Source organism: Lepidochelys kempii, chromosome 11 (assembly GCF_965140285.1).
Source record: "Lepidochelys kempii isolate rLepKem1 chromosome 11, rLepKem1.hap1, whole genome shotgun sequence".
NCBI lineage: Eukaryota > Metazoa > Chordata > Testudines > Cheloniidae > Lepidochelys > Lepidochelys kempii.
In genome coordinates, this window is record NC_136390.1 from 55938650 (window position 1) to 55960264 (window position 21615).

The 21615-nt window shown below is 41.1% G+C and overlaps 2 protein-coding genes across 13 annotated transcripts in view; one reads left to right on the forward strand and one right to left on the reverse strand.

Annotated features, from left to right (window-relative positions):
• Window positions 1-21615, reverse strand: part of DNAH7 (dynein axonemal heavy chain 7) — a 270148-nt gene that overhangs the window by 19564 nt on the left and 228969 nt on the right. For all 12 annotated transcript variants that reach the window (XR_012154342.1, XM_073306229.1, XM_073306230.1 and 9 more), the window contains 3 exons: window positions 21404-21530; window positions 19780-19974; window positions 8090-8182 (listed from right to left, as the gene is read on the reverse strand). Coding sequence is in view for 11 of the 12 variants with exons in the window: in XM_073306229.1 (XP_073162330.1) it covers window positions 8090-8182; window positions 19780-19974; window positions 21404-21530 (415 nt within the window). In the remaining variant the exon portion in view is untranslated. The remainder of the gene's footprint in view (window positions 1-8089; window positions 8183-19779; window positions 19975-21403; window positions 21531-21615) is intronic.
• LOC140895761 (baculoviral IAP repeat-containing protein 5.1) lies at window positions 620-6249 on the forward strand. The gene is made up of 4 exons (XM_073306243.1): window positions 620-757; window positions 3016-3125; window positions 4489-4606; window positions 6106-6249. The coding sequence occupies exons 1-4, from the start codon at window positions 620-622 to the stop codon at window positions 6247-6249; spliced, it is 510 nt and encodes a 169-aa protein (XP_073162344.1).

A 21615-nucleotide genomic window follows, 5' to 3' on the forward strand; every position in this document is an offset into this window, starting at 1 on the left:
TTAAACTCTGCAAGTGAAACTGTCAAGAAATGCAAAAGTTTTTCTTTTGTTGTTTTAAAAAGAACTGCAAAGTCTTTTGCTAATGCACTACGGTATTAAAGTTTAAACTCTGAAAGTGAAACTGTCAAGAAATGCAAAAGTTTAAGTTTTTAATAGCAGTGTTAATTGAGCCACATTATATACTATTTCTGTAGCATTTTTGATTACTAGTTAGATTGTTAAATGCAAGAGTCTGTATTAGCTCAATATTAAAGTTACAAATTTAATCATTAAAGTATCAAGAAATACAAAGATAAGCTCCAAATATCTGTATTAGTTCAGTCCATTTGCACATACTATACACTAAGTTGTACATTTAACAAAGATATACCTTTGAGTGCTAAGAATGTGACAGATACAGAAATTTCATTGTGACCTCACTTCTCTTATTCTGCTGCTCATAGACTCACCTGCCTTTACTTAATTGAAGCACCTTCATTATTTACAGGTGAGAGCAATGAAGCCAATGAGTGAAGTGTCTTTAAATTTGAGAGGGTGAGGTAAAGCATGGAGTATTACATTGGTTAGGGCAAGGATCAGACAACAGGGTTTTTTTGTTTGTTTTTCTTCTTTCTTTCAGATGGAGACTTTCTTAAAAGAGCTAAGTTTAGCCTGTAAGCATTTGATTGAGTTTAGAGACATGTATGAGTATGAGAATCGCATAAAAACCTTCAGAGATTGGCCTTTTATGGAGAATTGCAAATGTACCCCTGAGCATGTAAGTCTGACCATGTCTAATTTTATCTATACCTAGGAACTAGAAGACAAAAATAACAACAGATTATATAAAACCTCATTAAAACTTCCAAATACTTCATTCTCTTCCCTGATAGACTTTGTTAATTAAAAATGCTCTTAAGCCACATGTGCAAGTTAAAGCAGAGTTAGGAGTCTCAATTAAGCCTACAGAAGTTAGGGAAGAAGAGATAGGTACTTTAATGTCCGACACATGCTGCTCTGAGAAGGCAGTGGGATGAGTGGCTATGTACCAGGTCTGTTTGGAAGCTTACAGGCATAAGGAAGAGGGGTTTATATTTAAAAAAAAAAAAATTGAGGTCTCTCTCTCCTAGAACTTCTGGATTAATTTGATGCTTGATTTCATGCTGTACAGACTAAAGTGTTTCCCTCACTCCTGAACCTAAAGTTGCATGCTATAGCAATGGCTACCTATGCACATGCTAGAATTCCCTAAGTGAACAACTCTTGCTATTTAGATTCCATTGTAGCAAGCTAAATTAACTATGAGAATATGGGGATGGTGGGTTTTATTGTTTTGGGGTTTTTAATGTATTAAAAACCTGTAACTTTCAGAGTTATTGACTCGCTTGACATCTGAGAAAGTGTCCACTAGAGCTAGGTGAATAGTGGAATTTTTGGGTGTGGGGGCTAAACAGAAAAATTTGAAAAACTATTTAAAATTCATACTAAAACAACTTCTTAAAAAGCTTTCAATCAAATCTAAAACACTCATTTCAAATAACCCATAACACTTGAGCTGATATAAAATGAAATTTTTGAGTTGTATTTTTCTCCCAATTCAACCATTTTAGGTGGTGGGTGGTTGTGGTGTGTGTGTTAAATTGGCCAAATTTAAAATCAAAATGCATTTTTCAGGATTGGAAGACCCAAATTCAAAGAACCATTTTAGTTGGGGAAAGAATCAAAATGTTTCATTTCAAATTTGAAACTGCATTTTTTTTTGGTCTGGGGGGCAAAAATTAATTGGGGGTGGGAGCAATCCACACTGATATTTATCCTTCCTGTTAGATAATGAGCACTAGATCTGACAATTCATTATTTGGCCTCTAGCACTTATAAAAGTGAATCATTTAAAATTAATGTCCACTCAGTGCTTTGAACATATAAAGTACAATACAAATGCTACAATAATATTATAGCCTGTAATTCTTTGAAACGGACACTTCTGAGTCATGCTTGGGTACAGCTGCTGTATATCTTGAGGGTTACACCTCAGATGAAGCATACTTGGAGTTATCTGAGCAGCTGTGAAGGAAGTTGAAACTACAACACATATAGGTATACTCACGGAAGCTTATGCTCAAATAAATTTAAGTCTCTAAGGTGCCACAAGTCCTCCTTTTCTTTTTGCGAATACAGACTAACTCGGCTGCTACTCTGAAACCTTCTAAAGATGAGTAATTGTAGTTTTTAACTCCTTAGAGTTGATTTAGCCATGGCTCTAATACACCTAGTGGCGGAATATAACTAACCTAAACCCTGACAGTGGGATATAACCTATTACTTTGGAAATTCGCTTCCTAAACTTTCTGTACTAGGAAGCTCACTATAATGAGAACTACAGAGTTCTAACTTCATATTTGTGTGACTCTCTCCTTTTGTGGGGTTGCCTGGACAAAATTATATTTGCAGAAGACAGGTTAGTTCAACAAACTATGACCTCACCACTGACTATTCCACCCTGAAATATTTGAGATGACAATTACACTTAATTTTTTTCTCTAAGAGAAAACCTTGCATACTGTAGCAGTCAAATGTTTTTCTTGCACTTATGCATTAATACAATGGCAAACTATGTCTTACTTATTTCTGGATAAACTATTACTTCTACTATTACTGTTCAGGCTAAAATTAGCCCTTGATTAGTTCCTGGGCAATATATTGTGAATAACTAGCTTACTGTAATCTCAAAAATGGGCACCTGCAAACAGCTACTCCATGCAAAAAGATATTTATTGCCTTTAGCCTCTTTTCTCACCCTACAGCTAGTCTGTTACACCCTCTTGTTATCAGTTTTAAACATAGGTTCCTTATCAAACCAGCTACTCCTTGCTGGAAGACCCCAATGTTTGTGAAGCCTTGCAAGACTGAGACTTTAGATTGTAAAATCTTTGGGGGAGGGACTGTTGTCTCATTATATATTTGCACAGTGTATATTACACTAGGGCCCAATTTGTTGGGCCCTTAAGTACTACCACAACTAATTCTCCTCTGCAGATGGCCAGGGCTGGCTTTATCCATTGTCCAAGTGCAAATGAACCTGATGTGGCAAAGTGTTTCTTCTGCCTGATAGAGCTGGAGGGCTGGGAGCCAAATGATGATCCACAGTAAGCACTAGTCTGCCTATATTCTTCCCCACTCTTTACACTTTGAAACTACTCAAATTTCTTGAAATAGTCCTCCACATTATCTCTGGACTACTCCCCTAATGTACGAGTTTGAGTATTATTTCCCCTCCTATGAGTTCTGTGTGTGTTCTGGTTTAGTTACCAAAGCAGTCATGTAAACTTGACCAGCAGACTTCAATTTTCCATTACTATGGAAAACATTTATTTCTTTGCATTCAGTGTAGCTATATCCTGAAAAGTAACACATACTGCTATGGAGGGTTCTTTGCCTCTCAATGTTTCAATATAAAACTCTTCCCCATTTTAAAATTTGAAATGCACTGCAAACTGAACATAAAATCTCACCTTACCTGATCGCTCTCATTACAATGTCTATGGTAACACCCACTGTTTCATGTTCTCTGTGTATATAAAATCTCCCCACTGTATTTTCCACTGAATGCATCCGATGAAGTGAGCTGTAGCTCACGAAAGCTTATGCTCAAATAAATTGGTTAGTCTCTAAGGTGCCCCAAGTACTCCTTTTCTTTTTGCAGATGCAGACTAACACGGCTGCTACTTTGAAACATAAAATCTGACACTCTAGCTGTATTCTTTCTGGCTTACAATTGAAATATAACTATATCATTGGAAGCTAGAAAAACATAGCTCTTACCTTTTAGCTGTGTTGCCGCTGCAGTGCTTACATAAGTAAACTTGCCTGTCATAAAATAAGCAGCTGACTCTGAATAAAGAGGTCCTGGTTTTAATATAGCCCATATGCTAACTAGGCCACTGGAGTGTATATCTCCCTCAACTCATGAAAACTGGTTTATGTCAATATATTCTGTGGTTTAAGGTTTAAAAACTAATGTGGGTGGGTGGGTAGGGCATGGGGGAGGAATGGAAGAAATGAAAAGAAGTGCTTTAGGCTGCTTAATTTTGAAGCGTAGGTGCCAGGTCTTGGGTGAAGTTTGCCAGCTATTCTGAAACATTCATACAGACCATAAAAGATGCTTGCTTTCCCTCTTGTTGAAATGAATATTCTGGTGTGGCGGTAATAAACGTGGCTGGGGGGTGCACTAACTTGTGGGTCTCTGCCACATATATCTTAAAGAATTTACTTCATCTCTTCCATCTGCTATTAGAAGAAAAGAGGAGTTTCACAACTCTCTTGACACTTTTTATAAATAAAAGTTTGATCAATGCAGCTATTTAGGGGCAAAAGAAAACATAAAACAAGTCTGTGGAAGTTATAGAACATCTTTCATATTAGAGAATTGTATCACTCTCTTCCATCTCCTCTCAAATGCTGTGGAGGACTGACTATTCCCAAAATGAAACTCTTGTGTTTGTGCTGCAGGGTAGAGCACTCCAAACGTCCTAGCAACTGTGGGTTTTTATCCCTTACTAAGAACTTTGATGATCTGACAATGGAGGAGTACTATATGCTGGAGATGGACCGGCTCAGGACTTTTCTTGTAAGTGCTCATGCAAATATTGTTAATGGCTTTCGCTTAAACGGAGGATGTTGTCTGAATAAAAATTTGCCCCCGAGAGTGGTTACCATATAGGAGAGAAGGCAGAAATCTCACTGGAGGAACCTGCCACGGCTGCAGTGTCTAGGAACTCAAGGCCAGATTTTTAAAAAGTGTTAGGCATTTAATGGGATTTTTTCCAAAGTGCCTTTTTCTTTTCTTAACTGCCTAAACACTTTTTAAAAAATCTGACCCTCTATGCCTAACTCCTTACAAAACATCACTCCCCTGGACGTGTTTAATCTAACACTCAAGTGGCAGAAAGAGTACTATCCCTTCTGTGTATAATATAAAAACGGCCCTTGGAAGCTTCACCAAGTATTAACCATACTAGGTCATCTTGAACTGACAGGGCTTCAAAGAGGACACACCTAAACATAGGCATAACTCTTGTCAAGCACTGTACCTTCCCCCTGTTTCAGTGTTGTTGTGCCAGCAGCTTTCCAATAAAACTGCAGAAGACAAATTGGAGCCCCCCTCTCACAAGTTTTGCAGTTATCCTGTTCACTGAGAGATCATCTCTTTGGAATTCAAAGAAAAATGGTATTATCACACCTTAGAGAAGCCTTCCTTCTCCTGGGGTTACTGGAGTGGCAGTTGTCATGCTGTTGAGGTACATAAAGTGATAGCTGGTCCCAGGAACTGGACTGCTTTAGGGTAGAAATTGACATTTGATAGATAGGTACCATTAGTGAATCTAATGGGAGACTTAATTAGAGGCTGTGCTAGTTCCCCATTAGGGTAACGATCACTGATGAAAGTTCTATATTCCACTTCCTGGGTAGCTTTTGAGTGTCTAGGTCAGAGGTGGGCAAACTACGGCCCATGGGCCACATCCAGCCCGCGGGACCCTCCTGAGCTCCTGGCCCAGGAGGCTAGCCCCTGGCTCCTCCCCTGCTGTTTACCCCTTCCCCGCAGCCTCAGCTCACTGTGCTGCCAGTGCAATGCTCTGGGCGGCAGGGATGCAAGCTCTTGCTGGCAGCACAGCTGCAGAGCCAGGGCCTGTCCTGGCGCTCTGGGCAGCGCGGTGGCACGGCTGCCTGTCCTGGCGCTCTGGGCAGCGCGGTAAGGGGGCAGAGAGCACAGGGGAGAGAGGAGGGTTGGATAGGGGGCAGGGGTGTGGATGGCGTTGAATGGGGGCAGGAGTCCTGGGGGGAGTCAGGAATGAGAGGAGGAGCGGGAGGACAGGAAATTGGGTTGGATGGGGCAGGGATCCCAGGGGGGCCATCAAGGGACAGGAAACGGGGTTGGATGAGGCAGGGACCCTGGGGGGCAGTGGGGGGGTCGCATAGGGGGCCAGGCTATGCCTGGCTGTTTGGGGAGGCATAGCCCTCCATACAATTTCAGAAACCCGATATAGCCCTCAGGCCAAAAAGTTTGCCCACCCCTGGTCTAGGTCTAACACTTCAAACAGTAAGTGAAAACTCTGGATTTACTTAAAGTGCAAAACCGGCAGAAGCACAATGAAGTCCTTTGAAGAAGAAGTTGATGCAACCAGAAAACGCCTCATTGATCACTTTGTCAGCAAACATCAGTACACTCCAGAGCCAAAGATGCCGCTATCAGAGTCTCCCTCAACTTGCTGATTTTACTGCACAAAGTTCAGGAAGTCACCGGGACCCCCAAATGCAGCCCACTGGGCAAAAAAAAAAATGCAATATCCACAGACTTTCAGGAAGGTTTGTTCATGTCTAATTTTCATGTAGCCTGTCCTAAACATTGATCTTATTGGTACTTGGTATAGTTTTCACAGATTCAGTTGTCTGAATAATAAAGTACTAATTTCTGTAGACACTTACAAAGTACATAGTTCATATTTACTACAGGTATTATATTTTGAGGTTTATTTGATCACTATGGCAGATGTGGACCAATAAATCTCCCAATAAACTGGTTTATAAAATGTACATTGACTTGTTAAACAGAATACTTCTGTACTGTTTTTAGATGGTCAAATATCTGTATTCTTAAATAAAGATTTACAGCTGATTGTGTGCACCTGACCTGTGATATACCCAAGCTTTGGGAATGTTCAACTCAACAGATTTACTGCTGGGCTTTTTGCTGCCTTTCAAGTAGCCATGGTATCTGCCACTTATCAGTAAATATGTAGCTTGTGAAGGTGACCTTATCAGCCAGTTCCCAATACTTGTCGTAACCTTCAGAAGGACTTGAATAAAAGAACTATTGTTGGTGACAACTTACAATATTGTGTACTTATTACGCAGGTGACAACTGTGACTTTGAGTAGCTATTGACAAGCTTCTACTGAAGCACAAAAACTGCATAAACTATCTATTTCTCTCATAACAGAACTTGATTTTATGTTCTAAATTCTAGGTCTGTGGTAAGTGAAATATGCAACATCTTGTATATCTACACTTGGTAGATATATAAGCCTTGTACTCAGATGAAAGGACATGGAGGCAGAAGGCAACACTAGCCATTATATACTTGTCAATAGCTCACACTTATGAAGGGTAGAAGCTGATTACTGGTGTTGTGTCTGGTCAATATCTATGGTAGATACAGAGATGGACAACAAGGCACTCTTGTCTAATGGTACAGTCCCAGCAGGGCATGCCTCTATGCAGCCTCCCCTTATTTCCTCTCCCACATATGGGTAAACTAAGTCATGCGCACCATTCAAAGTGGACAACTACACAGGACTTCAGCCTACACCAGGAATCTGGTTTTTGGTGGGTTTCTCTTCCTGGCTAACGTTACATAAGATCACCTGGACAGCAATTTACAGAAACTAGTCTATAAGTATTTGTTGAAGTAGTGAGGTTTAGGGTTTCTAACCTTGTAATTCCCTGGACTAAATAAATATTCAACAGTAGTGATAAGTGTATTCTCATGCATGATTAGAATGTGAAGTAATATAAATGTACATTGCTGAAGGGTACAATCCTGCTTCCATTGAAGACAAAAGTTTTTGACTTCAATGACAGCAATATTAGGCTCCAAGTGTGCAATTTTTTTTTAATGCATACTCAAAATTAGCAGACACAGGGAGTTGTTCATGCTTAAACAATTTGAACTTGCAGAGGAATTTGACAAACAACTGGCTGACTTTCCACTTTCAAAATGGAAAGACTAATGGAATACTTCCAGTTACTTCCTTTCTTGATAAATGGAAACACCTACTTACAAAAATGCAGATTACATTCTGTCACAAACTACAACCATGATCTGTTTCTTTTAAGGTAATCAGTGAATGCTTGCATAGCTTTGAAATGCATAAGCATCTGACAATTCTTTGGTTTTAAGCCCCACTTCCCTCAAATTACAGAAAAAGACAATTAGTGGAGAGCAACAGAGAAAGAAATTGTCTGGCTTTCCCCCCATTTTACTCTAAGGGAGGGGCAGTGGGTGAAACCTGTGATACTGTCCAACAGCAAGTCTTTGCACTTCCACACTTACTTTGTCAGGCCTCAGGCAGCGAATCATAAGCATCCTCTGGAATGGGCCCATTTTGTTTTGCCACTCTTCAGGGAAATCCTCATGGTGGGGTTCCTACAAGCATACATGCAGATTATAATTTGAGTGCTAATTAAATAAAGCTAGAGTGAGACTAATCTAACTGCTTTACTCTTAGGAATCCTTGATACAGGTGAGACTGCAAAAAATGGTGAATAACTGTTACAACACATGTACTAATCAGTGTTTCACGCAATGCAGCAACCGATACAGGTAGACTGAAATATTTAAAAAGAAATGGGACAACAAAAATTCTTTCCATTCCTTGCTTTGGAGTAATTCTAAAAGTACTATAATTTCCTTTTATTTCCCCCCACTACATAAATGTGTAACAATGCCTCACGCTGAGACTGGGGTGTAAGTATGGCCATGTTGCCAATTCATGATTTTATCATGTCTTATGATATTGGACATCTATCTTAAACCCACGGTGTTTGGAGTATGTGAGCACACACAAATGCCAGCTTCTATATTTTAAAAAAGTTTTGCGCCCTCATGACCAAACAGAAAATACAAACTCTAAAAGCTCAAAGATCTAAAGGTGAACAAAAACAACCCGACATTTTTCAAAAGTCTTATGATATGATCTAATGACTACTTAAAGCGTCCGTACTGTTATTGCCAAAAGTACCAGCCTATTTGGGTGTGGGGATGGTTTGTCAAGGGATAACATGTGAGCTCCTAAAAGCACTACCAGATTAGTGCCGCAGCTGAAAGAAACAATCCTTATAAGGGTGGAGAGAGAAGTGGGCTTAATTATAATGACTTCCTGGTAGCCTCTTCACAGCTATTAGCCCCACCAACACAAAAAACCATCCTGCTTTCAGAGTTGTCTCTTTGAGCTCCTGAGAAGATGTCTTTTGGTCCATGTTGAGAGCTCTTGATTTTATTACCTGTGTCTTTCGCATATTCCAAAGTCAATAGAAAGTGCTAGGCCCTCCTTAAATGTTGGTTTGGTTTTGTGAAGATTGTTTTAACTAACCAAGAGCTATTTACCTTCAGCTAATTTTCATAGCAAGCTGTGCAACTACAATGCATGTCAGAGGGAGTTGGGCAGTTAGTTTCTCCATACCCATTTGAAAATGTATCCTTTAGAATACTCTAAATATCCATGGCTCTTTCTTTTAGTTTTCACATCTGTCTTTTCTATCTGGCTGGACCAATGTATGCTGCATAGCATTCTACATTGCAATATTAGAAACAGTTGCAAATGGATACCAGCAATGAAGTTTCAAATAGTAATAGGAAATGCACCTTTTGAATCATTTAAGGTACATGCTGCTTTACTGCTAACCAAGATTTACAAAGCAAATTTACTTTTAAAACGTAGGGAAACAAAGGGCTAGATTCAGAAGGACTTAGGTGTTGCAATGCTAAGGGTCCAGTGCCTAACTTTAAGGACCCTGTTGATTAGTGGAATACACAACCCTAAGTTAGGTGCCTATGCTCCCTATATAGTAAAGGGTGAGAGTTAGGTGATTAAAAAAGGGATTCACAGAAGCCAGCACACAGAGTAGGGATTTGAGATGTTGAAGTGAGCCAGGAGGAAATGCTGAGGGTGCATAGCCTCATCCCTACCCCTTAAAGCAGAGGTGAGCAAACTATGGCCCACGGGACCGTCCTGCCGGCCCCTGAGCTCCTGGCCCGGGAGGCTGCCCCCGGCCTCCCCCCGCAGTGACGCCGCTGCACGGGCAGCGCTCTGGGCGGTGGGGCTGCGCACTCATGCAGGGCAGTGCGGCAGCGTGTCTGGCTCCGGCTGGGTGGCACAGCTCCCAGACATGCTGCTCTAAGCAGCATGGCAAGGGGGCCAGGGCTGGGGGTTTGGATAAGGGGCAGAGGGTTCCAGGGGGCAGTCAGGGGACAGAGAGCAGTGGGAGGGGGCAGATAGGGGGCGGGGACCAGGCTGTTTGGGGGGCAGAGCCTTCCCTACCAGGCCCTCCATACAGTTTCACATACTGATGTGGCCCTCAGGCCAAAAAGCTTGCCCACCCCTGCCTTAAAGGGTGTTAGGAATCTATCTTAGCTTGGGATTCACAGACATGAAACCTCTCCTGGAGTCAGGAACTTAGGCCAGGTCAGCCCTTTCTCAAGAAAAATGGAAGAAATGGAGGTGGTGTCCTTCTTCTACCCTGTGGCCTAGGGGTTGGAGCATGCCCTGTGACACAAGAATCTCTTAATGCCAACTGGCAAAGGGATTACAGGAATGTCCTGAGTCTGGTATGTACATTCTTGTTCACCAAAGAGTGTCATGTGAGGATTTAAATGAAAGCTGAGGTCACACTGGTCATTACTATAATTGTGAAATGTATGTACATACACATATTGAAAATACACGCTTAGAGTCTGTATCAAGGTATGAGTCACAAGCAGAGGTGACATAACAGTTTTTTTGTCAGACAATAGATGTTTATTCACCAATCTCTCTGTTGAGATGTATAGTCAAGCATTATAAGCTAACACAATGGATGCCTATTTACATACAAAGTCAACAAAAAGATGTGAAGTCAACAGGGAAGCAGCACATAATAAAAATAAGCCATGAGTGGTTATCCTGTCTCTGAGTACAGACAACAAACTTTGGGAATATGAGAAGACGGCAAAGAACACCCCACATCACCCTACACCTAGGAAATTAATGGGTAATGCCTTTACATCAGTGGTTCTCAAACTTTTGTACTGGTGACCCCTTTCACATAGCAAGCCTCTGAGTGCAACCCCCCATATAAATTAAAAACACGTTTTTATATATTTAACACCATTATAAATGCTGGAGGCAAAGCAGGGTTTGGGGGTGGAGGCTGACAGCTCACAACCCCCACATGTAATAGCCTTGTGACCCCCAGAGGGGTCCCGACCCCCAGTTTGAGAACCCCTGCTTTACAGTCATGAAAATGGCATCTTTGCCAACCTTGGTTGAAAAGCTGCAAAAGATGCTGGGTGAGAAAACTTCTTTAGACAAAAAGAAAAGGAGTACTTGTGGCACCTTAGAGACTAACCAATTTATTTGAGCATAAGCTTTCGTGAGCTACAGCTCACTTCATCGGATGCATACTGTGGAAAGTGTAGAAGATCTTTTTATATACACACAAAGCATGAAAAAATACCTCCTCCCACCCCACTCTCCTGCTGGTAATAGCTTATCTAAAGTGATCACTCTCCTTACAATGTGTATGATAATCAAGTTGGGTCATTTCCAGCACAAATCCAGGTTTTCTCACCCCCTCTCCCCCCCACACACAAACCCACTCTCCTGCTGGTAATAGCTTATCTAAAGTGATCACTCTCCTTACAATGTGTATGATAATCAAGGTGGGCCATTTCCAGCACAAATCCAGGGTTTAACAAGAACATCTGAGGGGGGGGGTAGGAAAAAACAAGGGGAAATAGGTTACCTTGCATAATGACTTAGCCACTCCCAGTCTCTATTCAAGCCTAAGTTAATTGTATCCAATTTGCAAATGAATTCCAATTCAACAGTCTCTTGCTGGAGTCTGGTTTTGAAGTTTTTTTGTTGTAATATCGCAACTTTCATGTCTGTAATCGCGTGACCAGAGAGATTGAAGTGTTCTCCGACTGGTTTATGAATGTTATAATTCTTGACATCTGATTTGTGTCCATTTATTCTTCTACATAGAGACTGTCCAGTTTGACCAATGTACCCGGCAAAGGGGCATTGCTGGCACATGATGGCATATATCACATTGGTGGATGTGCAGGTGAACAAGCCTCTGATAGTGTGGCTGATGTTATTAGGCCCTGTGATGGTGTCCCCTGAATAGATATGTGGGCACAGTTGGCAACGGGCTTTGTTGCAAGGATAGGTTCCTGGGTTAGTGGTGGTTCTGTTGTGTGGTATGTGGTTGCTGGTGAGTATTTGCTTCAGGTTGGGGGGCTGTCTGTAGGCAAGGACTGGCCTGTCTCCCAAGATTTGTGAGAGTGTTGGGTCATCCTTCAGGATAGGTTGTAGATCCTTAATAATTCGTTGGAGGGGTTTTAGTTGGGGGTGAAGGTGACGGCTAGTGGCGTTCTGTTATTTTCTTTGTTAGGCCTGTCCTGTAGTAGGTGATTTCTGGCAACTCTTCTGGCTCTATCAATCTGTTTCTTCACTTCTGCAGGTGGGTACTGTAGTTGTAAGAATGCTTGCTAGAGATCTTGTAGGTGTTTGTCTCTGTCTGAGGGGTTGGAGCAAATGCGGTTGTATTTTACAGCTTGTCTGTAGATAATGGATTGTGTGGTGTGGTCAGGGTGAAAGCTGGAGGCATGTAGGTAGGAATAGCGGTCAGTAGGTTTCTGGTATAGGGTGGTGTTTATGTGACCATCGTTTATTAGCACTGTAGTGTCCAGGGAGTGGATCTCTTGTGTGGACTGGACCAGGCTGAGGTTGATAGTGGGATGGAAATTGTTGAAATCATGGTGGAATTCCTCAAGGGCTTCTTTTCCATGGGTCCAGATGATGAAGATGTCATCAATATAGCACAAGTAGAGTAGGGGCGTTAGGGGACGAGAGCTGAGGAAGCGTTGTTCTAAGTCAGCCATAAAAATGTTGGCATACTGTGGGGCCATGTGGGTACCCATAGCAGTGCCGCTGATTTGAAGGTATACATTGTCCCCAAATGTAAAATGTAAAAATGTAAAAATCTTTAGACAGGAGATTAACCTGTTAGTTAAGTGTAGTCTCTAGAAAGTGTGTTCTGATTTTGTTTTATATGTAACCTTTTGTTTCCAATATCCTTACTCACTTTCACTTGAATCTTGAATATCTGATAGATATATTTATAGTGAAAAAATAATAAATTTAAGTACCATAATGTTAAACAAGGTGCAGAACCACAGCTGACTCTTACAAACTGGTGTAAAATTTGTTTGAGGCCAGCAGAGCTGATATTTCTGTGAGTAGCTAGTGACAGGGTATGATGGGGTGTTTTGGGCCCTTTACGCCCCAGAAAAGAAGCAGTAAAGGTGCGTCCTCCAGGCCTGCCTCGAAAGGCTGCAGGGAAGCAGCAAATCAGAGCACAGTTCAAAGACGCTGCTGGACCTGAGTAGCTCAGTTCCTGGCTGGGACCATAAACGATAAGACAGAGGAACACTTCAGCCAAGGAAGCCTGGGAGAGACCCTACTCTAGCAGGGAACAGACAAAGAACCCAAGGACTGTAGCCCTAAGGTAATGGGACAGAGTGGAAAGCAGCCTAGGGAATGCAGCAAGAGCAGCTATTAAAGAAAGCAGCAATGTGGCTGCTATTTGTAGGATCCCTGGGTTGGGAGCCAGAGTAGTGGGCAGGCCCAGGTTCCCCCACCAACTGCTGGGGAAGTGGCATAAAGCCCCAAGTAGTGGACAAGTTTAGTTTGGAAGCCCAAAAAAGGGGCTGGAAGTTTAAACAGGGACAGGGCTAAAGACCCTGAAGAAGGTCAACCATTTGTTGAACTTCATATTTTGTGGTTTCCCAGTTCTCTACCTAGATCACTTCTTAACTTCACTCCTCTTCTGGGTGGTAACAAAAAGTTTCCAGGGAAAAAGCCCTGGAGGCACCATTTTATAACAGGGCAGGGAGAGACTTAAAGCTAGCCCAGAAGGGACTGAGAACTGAGCCCAGACGCAGGGCCATGGTTGGACCTTTGTTACCCTGCAAGGTTTTCGGCAGTTTAGACTACATGTGACTTAGATGGAGGGCTGAGCAACTGAAGACCCCACCTGATGAGGGCAACAGCAATGGGGGGCACCGTGAGCATAGAGAGAGTGTGCAGATTTGTACCCAACCAACAGGAGGCGCTCATGAGTGGCCCCCCTCACATAGGGGCTGGATATCAGAGAGAAACACTTCAAAGGGATTTGGAGACGAGGGCATAACTATTGTTAATCTGCAAGGCAAACTAAGGGCAAGCATACCTCAGAGGAGGGTGCTTGATTGGCTAGAAGGCTGCCAGTGTTAGGAAGATAACACCAGCTAAGCACAGCCAAGATTACCGCACATTGGTAGCAGAGGGTAACAAGGTGAATCTCAGTCTTCGGTACCCTGAGAACCATCACTCTCCCTCATATTCAAATCCCCCCTTGGCCTGATGAGGAGCAGGGACTTGAATTCAGGTCTCCTACCTCCCAGGTGAATGCTCTAGCCAGGCAGCTATGGGGTATTACTGAACCTGGTTTACAGCAGATGTGAACCAACCTTGAACCTTATTTTGACTAGTTCTTTCTTGAGCTGACAAATGGATACAGTAGCTGGATTTTTTGACAAACCACCTTTGTTAGACACACATGTTTGTGATAACTTTGATACTTTCTGGGAATCAAAAAGTAGCAAGAGCTATGTATGGAAGCTAATGGTTAGTGGTTAGTCACCTGAGCAATCCAGGTTCCAGTCCCTGCTTTCATCAGCTCCATGCACACCTAATGGACAAGGTCTCACAGGTGAGACATACAGGGGAATGTCTAGTTTGTGCATCCTCTTGGACTTTGGCAGAAGACAGGTGCTGAGCTGCTCGGTGATGCTGGGATGTAGGCAGCCGTGTCACACAACAGAAACATAGGCACCATGGAGACTTTATCAGTGGAAACTTAGGAGCCTGCATTAGAAGGTGTCAGCTGAGTAGTGGTTTTATGAATGCCTAAATGTTGGTCTTAGGCACCTAAAGTTGCAAGTAAGTTCCTATGTCCCTCTTGTGAATCTAGCCTAAAGTGCCTATATAAAATAAAGATGCTAAAACTTCCTTGATCCCCCTCACTACAGAGACTATAGGTAATGAAATGAAACACAGCTGCATTCATGTTGTTAAAGTACTAGGATCTGATTCACGAAAACCTTAAGCATGTGCTCAAATAATGGGATTTTCCTAAGTGAGTTAAGTTCACAGGTCCCAGTGGCTTTCCATGGGATTTGTGCTCCTGGGGCACCCAAAGTGGGATTTTCAAATCATTGTAAGTATTTTGCTCAATTGGAGCCTTAATCTCTTCCTGATAAACCCAAAGGAAATGTTAAAACATTCCTTGACAGAAATACAATTCATTTTAAAATACACTTTGCAAATGTTTACTAGAACCAAAGTGACAAAGTGGATTTTATGGAGAAAACAGGAAACGATTTAATACACTGAATGGCCTAGCACCCTTATTGTGTACTAACGAATACAGAATATGTCAAACCTGGGTCCAAATTCTCTGCTGGTGTAAACTGGTACAGCTCCATTGAGCTCCATCTCAATGATGCTTCACCAATTTGCAACAGTAGAGAAATGGTCCCTGATTTATAATAAAATATTGCAACCTAAGGCTCACTGCTGCAAAAGATTACATACCATTATACATGTGACTTCAATGAGACTATTAACATATGTGCTTACGTCTGTGCTGGATTGGAGCTAAGACAGTCACTATCTCCTATGCCTGGTATCAGTTAGTTTTTGGTTTTGTTTTTTTTTAAAAAACCTCCATATTAACCTCCAGTGTTATTAGACTTATGGTTACTTGGAGTTCAATCATCTTTCCTCATCTCTCCCTCAACCTGGTTGCCACAGATTTTTGTAACTGTGTCCTAAAGTCCGATGACTTATTTTGCTTCTCCTGTATTTGGTTTGCTTACTTTCCAGTAGATGAGACTTTTCCAATATACAACTAAGGCAAAAACTCTGATTTTTAACTGTTACAGATTTTGCAATCGATTCTGATTCATTTTGCAAACATTTGTTCTTCATTTTAAAATAAACAGATAGCGACATTATCAATACTGTTAACAAGAAAACATGCAAATACAGTAGAAGAAAGACTGCAAATACAAGAGAACTTTGGAAGGTAAATTATTAAATATCAGTTTGAATAAACACTTTGAACTTCGTTCAGCACAAATATACCCCTAACTTTAGTCACTACAAACAGTATGATTTTGCTGATAACTAGGATTGCCAGGTGTCCAGTTTTCGACCAGAATGCCCGGTTGAAAAGGAACCCTGGCAGCTCCGGTCAGCACTGCTGACGGGGCTGATAAAAGTTCGGTTGGTGGTGCAGGCAGGCTCCCTACGGGCTCTACGCAACTCCCTGCTCCTAGGCAGAGGGATGGCCATGGGGGTTCAGCACACTGTTCCTGCGCCCCAGAGCCAGCTCAGCAGCTCTCATTGGCCAGGAACTGCAACCAATGGGAGCTGAGGGGACGGCACCTGCAGGTGCGGGCAATGCATAGAGCCACATGGTCGCACCTCCACCTAGGAGCTGAAAGGAGATGTTGCTGCTTCCCAAGAGCCACCTGAGGTAAGTGTTGCTGGAGCCCTCACCCCCTCCCACACCCCAACTCCCTTCCCCAGTCCAGAACCCTCTCCTGAACCCCTCATTTCTGGCCCCACCCCAGAGCCTGTGCCCCACCCCCCCACACACATCCCAACCCCCTGCCCCAGCCCAGATCCCCCTCCTGCACCTTGAATCTCTCATTTCTGGCCCCACCTCTGAGCCCGCCCCCAGCCCAGAGCCTGTACTCCCTCCCAACCTCCTCCCTCAGCCTGGAGCCCTTCCCACACCCCAACTCCCTGCCCCAGCCTGGAGCCCTCTCCTGTACCCCATTCCCCCTCAACTCTGGCCCCACTCCATAGACCATACCCCCATTCAGAACCCTCACCCCCTCTCACACCCTTGCCCCAGCCTTCTGCACCCCAAGCCCCACATCTCTGGCCCCACCTCAGAGCCCACAGCTGGAGCCCTCAAGCCCTCTCGCACCGCAACCCCCTGCCCCAGCCTGGTGAAAATGTGTGTGTGAGGGTGGGCAATAGAGTGAATGGGGGTGTGGCCTCAGAGAAGGGGCAGGGCAGGGCAAGAGTGCTTGGTTTCCTGCGAATAGAAAGTTGGCAACCCTACTGAAAACTCATGAATTACACATGAAACCTACTAACCATCATGCTGTAAATTTGTCACACATTTAAAAAATAGGCTCTGAACCCAACCTTTTACCATTATTTTCATCAGCATTATCTTGTCGTCTCCCAAACTCCCTAACTTTGGTATAGATAGACTCTCTCAGCTGGCAAGTATTATGCAAACTGAAACATGACAAATGTATGTCTAGCTTCATTAAGAATATTCTACCACATTAAATGGATTTCTTTGTGTGTTTGAATCTTGTATCAGCAGCTGTTACATTTATCATAGCAAAGGGAATACAGAAACAGTCCAATATATTTGAATATCTACGTAGAACATTTCCTTCAGTGATCAGGTGGTAGTCCTTTAACATGTATATTATATTGAGTAGTTTTTAATTATTTTGAGGAATGGGATTTAAAAACAATCTCACTCTAAACACAATGAATATTACAATGGAACATGAGGTTTCTTCTCCCACCGTCATGCTAGGGAACCTATTAAGAAAACAACCATTCACACCAATTAGTTTATATCTAGATCCCCAGGCATCAATGGGAGACTAAACAGAAGTTGCCCTCCCATTTCAGTACTGTAAAGAAAGTTATATTACCTTGTCTATCTTTTACTGGACTGACTTCTGTTGGTGAGAGAGACAAGCTTTCGAGCTTACACAGAGCTCTTGTTCAGGTCTGTGTAAGCTCAAAAGCTTATCTCTGTGACAACAGAAGTTGGTCTAATAAAAGATTTTATCTCACCCACCTTGTCTCTGTAACATGCTGGGATCAACACGCCTATAACACTGCACATAGTTATAGCCAAATCAGTTAGAATTATATATCTAATCCTTAGTCACAGTATATATAGAATCAATTTAAGATACATTCTATAATTCTAGCACAGATGTCAATTAAATAGATAAATGTAGATGACTATGTAGATTTTATAAATGTAGATGACTGTTTAGCCAAATGATGGATATGTAGATTTTTACTGTGGAAAAAATATATTCTTGCATCAAAGCATAAGTAATTTGGGTAAACCCCATTTAAAAACAAATCACTATTATGTGAGCATAGCACTCAGATGTTGAGGGGAAAATAGACCCCAAATATGTGCCAAAATCATTACCCAAAAGTACTTTCACTTAATGGCTGCTCATGGCAGAGTAGCTCTCAGAATGCTTAATGACAATACAGCAACTGTTATGCTCTCAAACAAAACCACTTCCACTCAGATTAAAGTAATTTACGTTATAATGTGACATTTTAACACAACAATTTTATTGTGGTATAAACTACTTAAGTAAGAAACAGGATACAGCAATCCTGATAAAAGAATCTTTTATCTCTCATGGGTACTCTTATCCCATTTCCCTAAGGTTCAATTACTAGAATATCTAAAAATTCCGCTCTATGATGATAAATATAACATTACTAAAGCAAGATATGTGAAGGATAAACTTTTGTCATTACCTCACTGAATGGCAGTACAACTTTCCCATTTTAGTACAGTGAGACAAAATATTAACTATGTGCCCCATCCTGCCCTCACTGAAGTCAATAGAAGTTCTGCTATTGACTAAAATGCTAACATTTATCAGGCCCTGTATCAGTAAACTGATATCCTGATTCTGCAATCCTTAATAACTAGCATTTATTCACAGAAGTCTTTATTTACTTCAGGTAGCCTGCGTTGAGTATATAAGTACCATTCAATAAACTAGATTTTGGCTTTTAAGCCACAGCCTTGCATAGGCGGAGGGGCAGAGCCTCACACAATCTCGTGCAGCGCTGCTGCTTGTTATTGGGGGTAGTCTCTTAATCACCCTCTTTTCTGACCCCCCCCTTTTTCCAGGTGGCTTCTTCCCAGATAAGAAACAGGAACCAGCAATTCCTGTGCTTCGGGAGTGCCATTCTGAACTACCCTTTCAATGAAGAGTGAACTTTTTTGTCTGCCTTCCATTGCTGTGTGCAGCACAAGAGCTGCTCACAATTTGGGCCAATGAAAGGGGTGCAGAACTGGGCCATGGATTATTTTCTGTAATTTTTCTCATTGCGCATACCTGACCAGATTAATCCAAGGTTTACAAATTAAAAATCCATTCAGATTTTTCCTAACTCTTTTCATAATTTCCTACCTATTGGTGAATCAGGCAGTTAATCCATAATTTCCTAAATGATGGAAATTTCCAATGTCTAAAACACATATATAGTCAACCCTTTCTAGATGGGTTTCCTGAAGTTCCTGTGCCATCTTTTTGATGACTGAATGTTGGTGATATTTTCCACCATTATAGTGGTGGCATAAAATAAAAATGGGGACAATTTAGCCTAGTATAAACAGGTGCAACTTTTGTAAGTCTCTTAGCCAAATTCAGCACTGATGTCAGTGGTTGCATAAACTACAAGTTGGGTGTAACATGCTCAGAGTGGTGTAAGTGGTAAAGCAGTATATTTTTGCACCAGTAACTAAACATGGTGAACAATTCAATGTACATTTTGGTTTTTTTAAGATTAGCAGACTTTCCCCGCACCCGTAATCATTTAAATAATTTTTATTTGAATTTGTTTAAAAATTCAATCCAAACTGTGACTCACTACACAGAAGTTAGCTGACAAACTGGAAGTACTGTACTCCTTCATACCATTTGCCTTAATATTTACTACAAGAATGTAACAGTGCAAAATTATATAATTTTCTGTTTTTCTGAATTAATATTTTAATGTGATCAGTTAACCTAGAGAAACAGAAAATCAGTAATGAAACAGACTTCAGTTGTTTCTGTTAACATACCAAACTATCATACACTGATTTCCATCCATCCTTCAGTCGCATAAAATCCTTACGAATGTTTCTGAAGCCTGGCAAATCATCTAGTCGACAAATTTCATCCCACGCTTTCTGAGGAAGCCAGGTGCAGGGATTAGAGAAGGGATTGTCCAGGCCTATGCCACCAGTTAGTAAAAACTTCCACTCATTTTCATTAATCTGCAGTAAAAGAGAGCACTATGAGACAGCTCAACAGTGAAACCTAATGAGTGGACAAATACCATGTCAGCACATGAAGTAGATAATTGATATACTTCTCTGAATTTCTGCACTAAAAGTGGGTAAAGCTTTCATAGCAGTACTTTTGGAGGTACACCTCCAAAAGATTAAGTATTTGACTTCAATTTAATTAAAAATCTCATCGTCTGGAGCTGAATACTGTATAATTGAAATTTTAACTGAACTTGGTTTACAGCAGATGTGAACCAACCCTGAACCTTATTTTGACTAGTTCTTTCTTGAGCTGACAAATGGATAGTGTAGCTGGATTTTTTGACAAACCACCTTTGTTAGACACACATGTTTGTGATAACTTTGATACTTTCTGGGAATCAAAAAGTAGCAAGAGCTATGAATGGAAGCTAATGTGTTTCAGACTCTTTGGACCAAATTTCAGGTCTGAAAATGAAAACCAAATATTAGTCTCCAACAAGCCCCATCCACTCACCAACATTTTACCCAGTTCCAAATTTGTTTGAGGGCTAGAACTTGTAAACCAAGGTCCCTGAAAGGAATTTTAAAAGACTGTCTGATTTAGTAGCTTTCCAGCTTTCTGCTCAACAAAAACTGCCACCACTTCTCCTAGTTTTAAAATCAAGTACATTTCACTTCACTGTATTCATTATTTAAAACATAGATTCCAGTAGTATTCAAAATGTGCTAGGTGCTTTCTGAACACACAAGGAGAGACAGGCCCTGTCCCAAAGAATTTACATTCTAATATATTTTCTTAATGTTAAATTAATACTGTTCCCCAGGAGATATAAATTAAAAGGGCTCCTTTTCCCTATCAGTTTAAAACATTATTCTGCAAAATGACCAGGTACAACTTATCAGCCTTAAAAGACACAATTGTGTCAAAAGGGTTTGATTCTGAGAAATATATGTGTAATCTGTATTAAAGTAAACATATTTGGCATCATAAATGAATAAAATAGGCACTTTTCCCTCCTCCATCGTAACAATTAATAAGAAGTGAAACTTCAGTTTTGAAATGCTCCTAAAATTCATATTCTAAACTAGTCAATTTCATCTTTTCTAAACGGATAAAAGCTTTATCACTAATACAAGTATTGACAACTATCTGATAAAAAAGTCAATAGATAAATAACAATGTTGCAAAATATTTGCAATATGATAGGCTGGGTTTTATTTTAAATAAGATTTGAAAAATGGCTATCATATTTATGTTTGCTACATCACTTTATAGTTTATTCTATTACTCTCTAATTGCTCACTAAAACATGTAAAAGCAAAACACACCCAATTATGGCTTTTTAAGTTACATGTTATATGTTCCTTTTTTGGTATATTGGTATGTCATTTAATATATACCATACAAAATAGCAAATAACTTTAAAATACTGACCAATTTTTCATGCTGCAGGAGATTTACATTTAGACAAAAAGAGAAGAGCAGCTTGTCCTTTTCAAAGAGTGAGCGACAGATATTAACATAGAGTGAATAAGTAAAATGATCCTTGAGAATCTTCAGCCTGCAAGTGTCAGAGAAAGAGAGAACTTAAATTCGTATCACTTTAAAGCCCATACACTTAAGCAACCATATTACAGCTCGCTTAG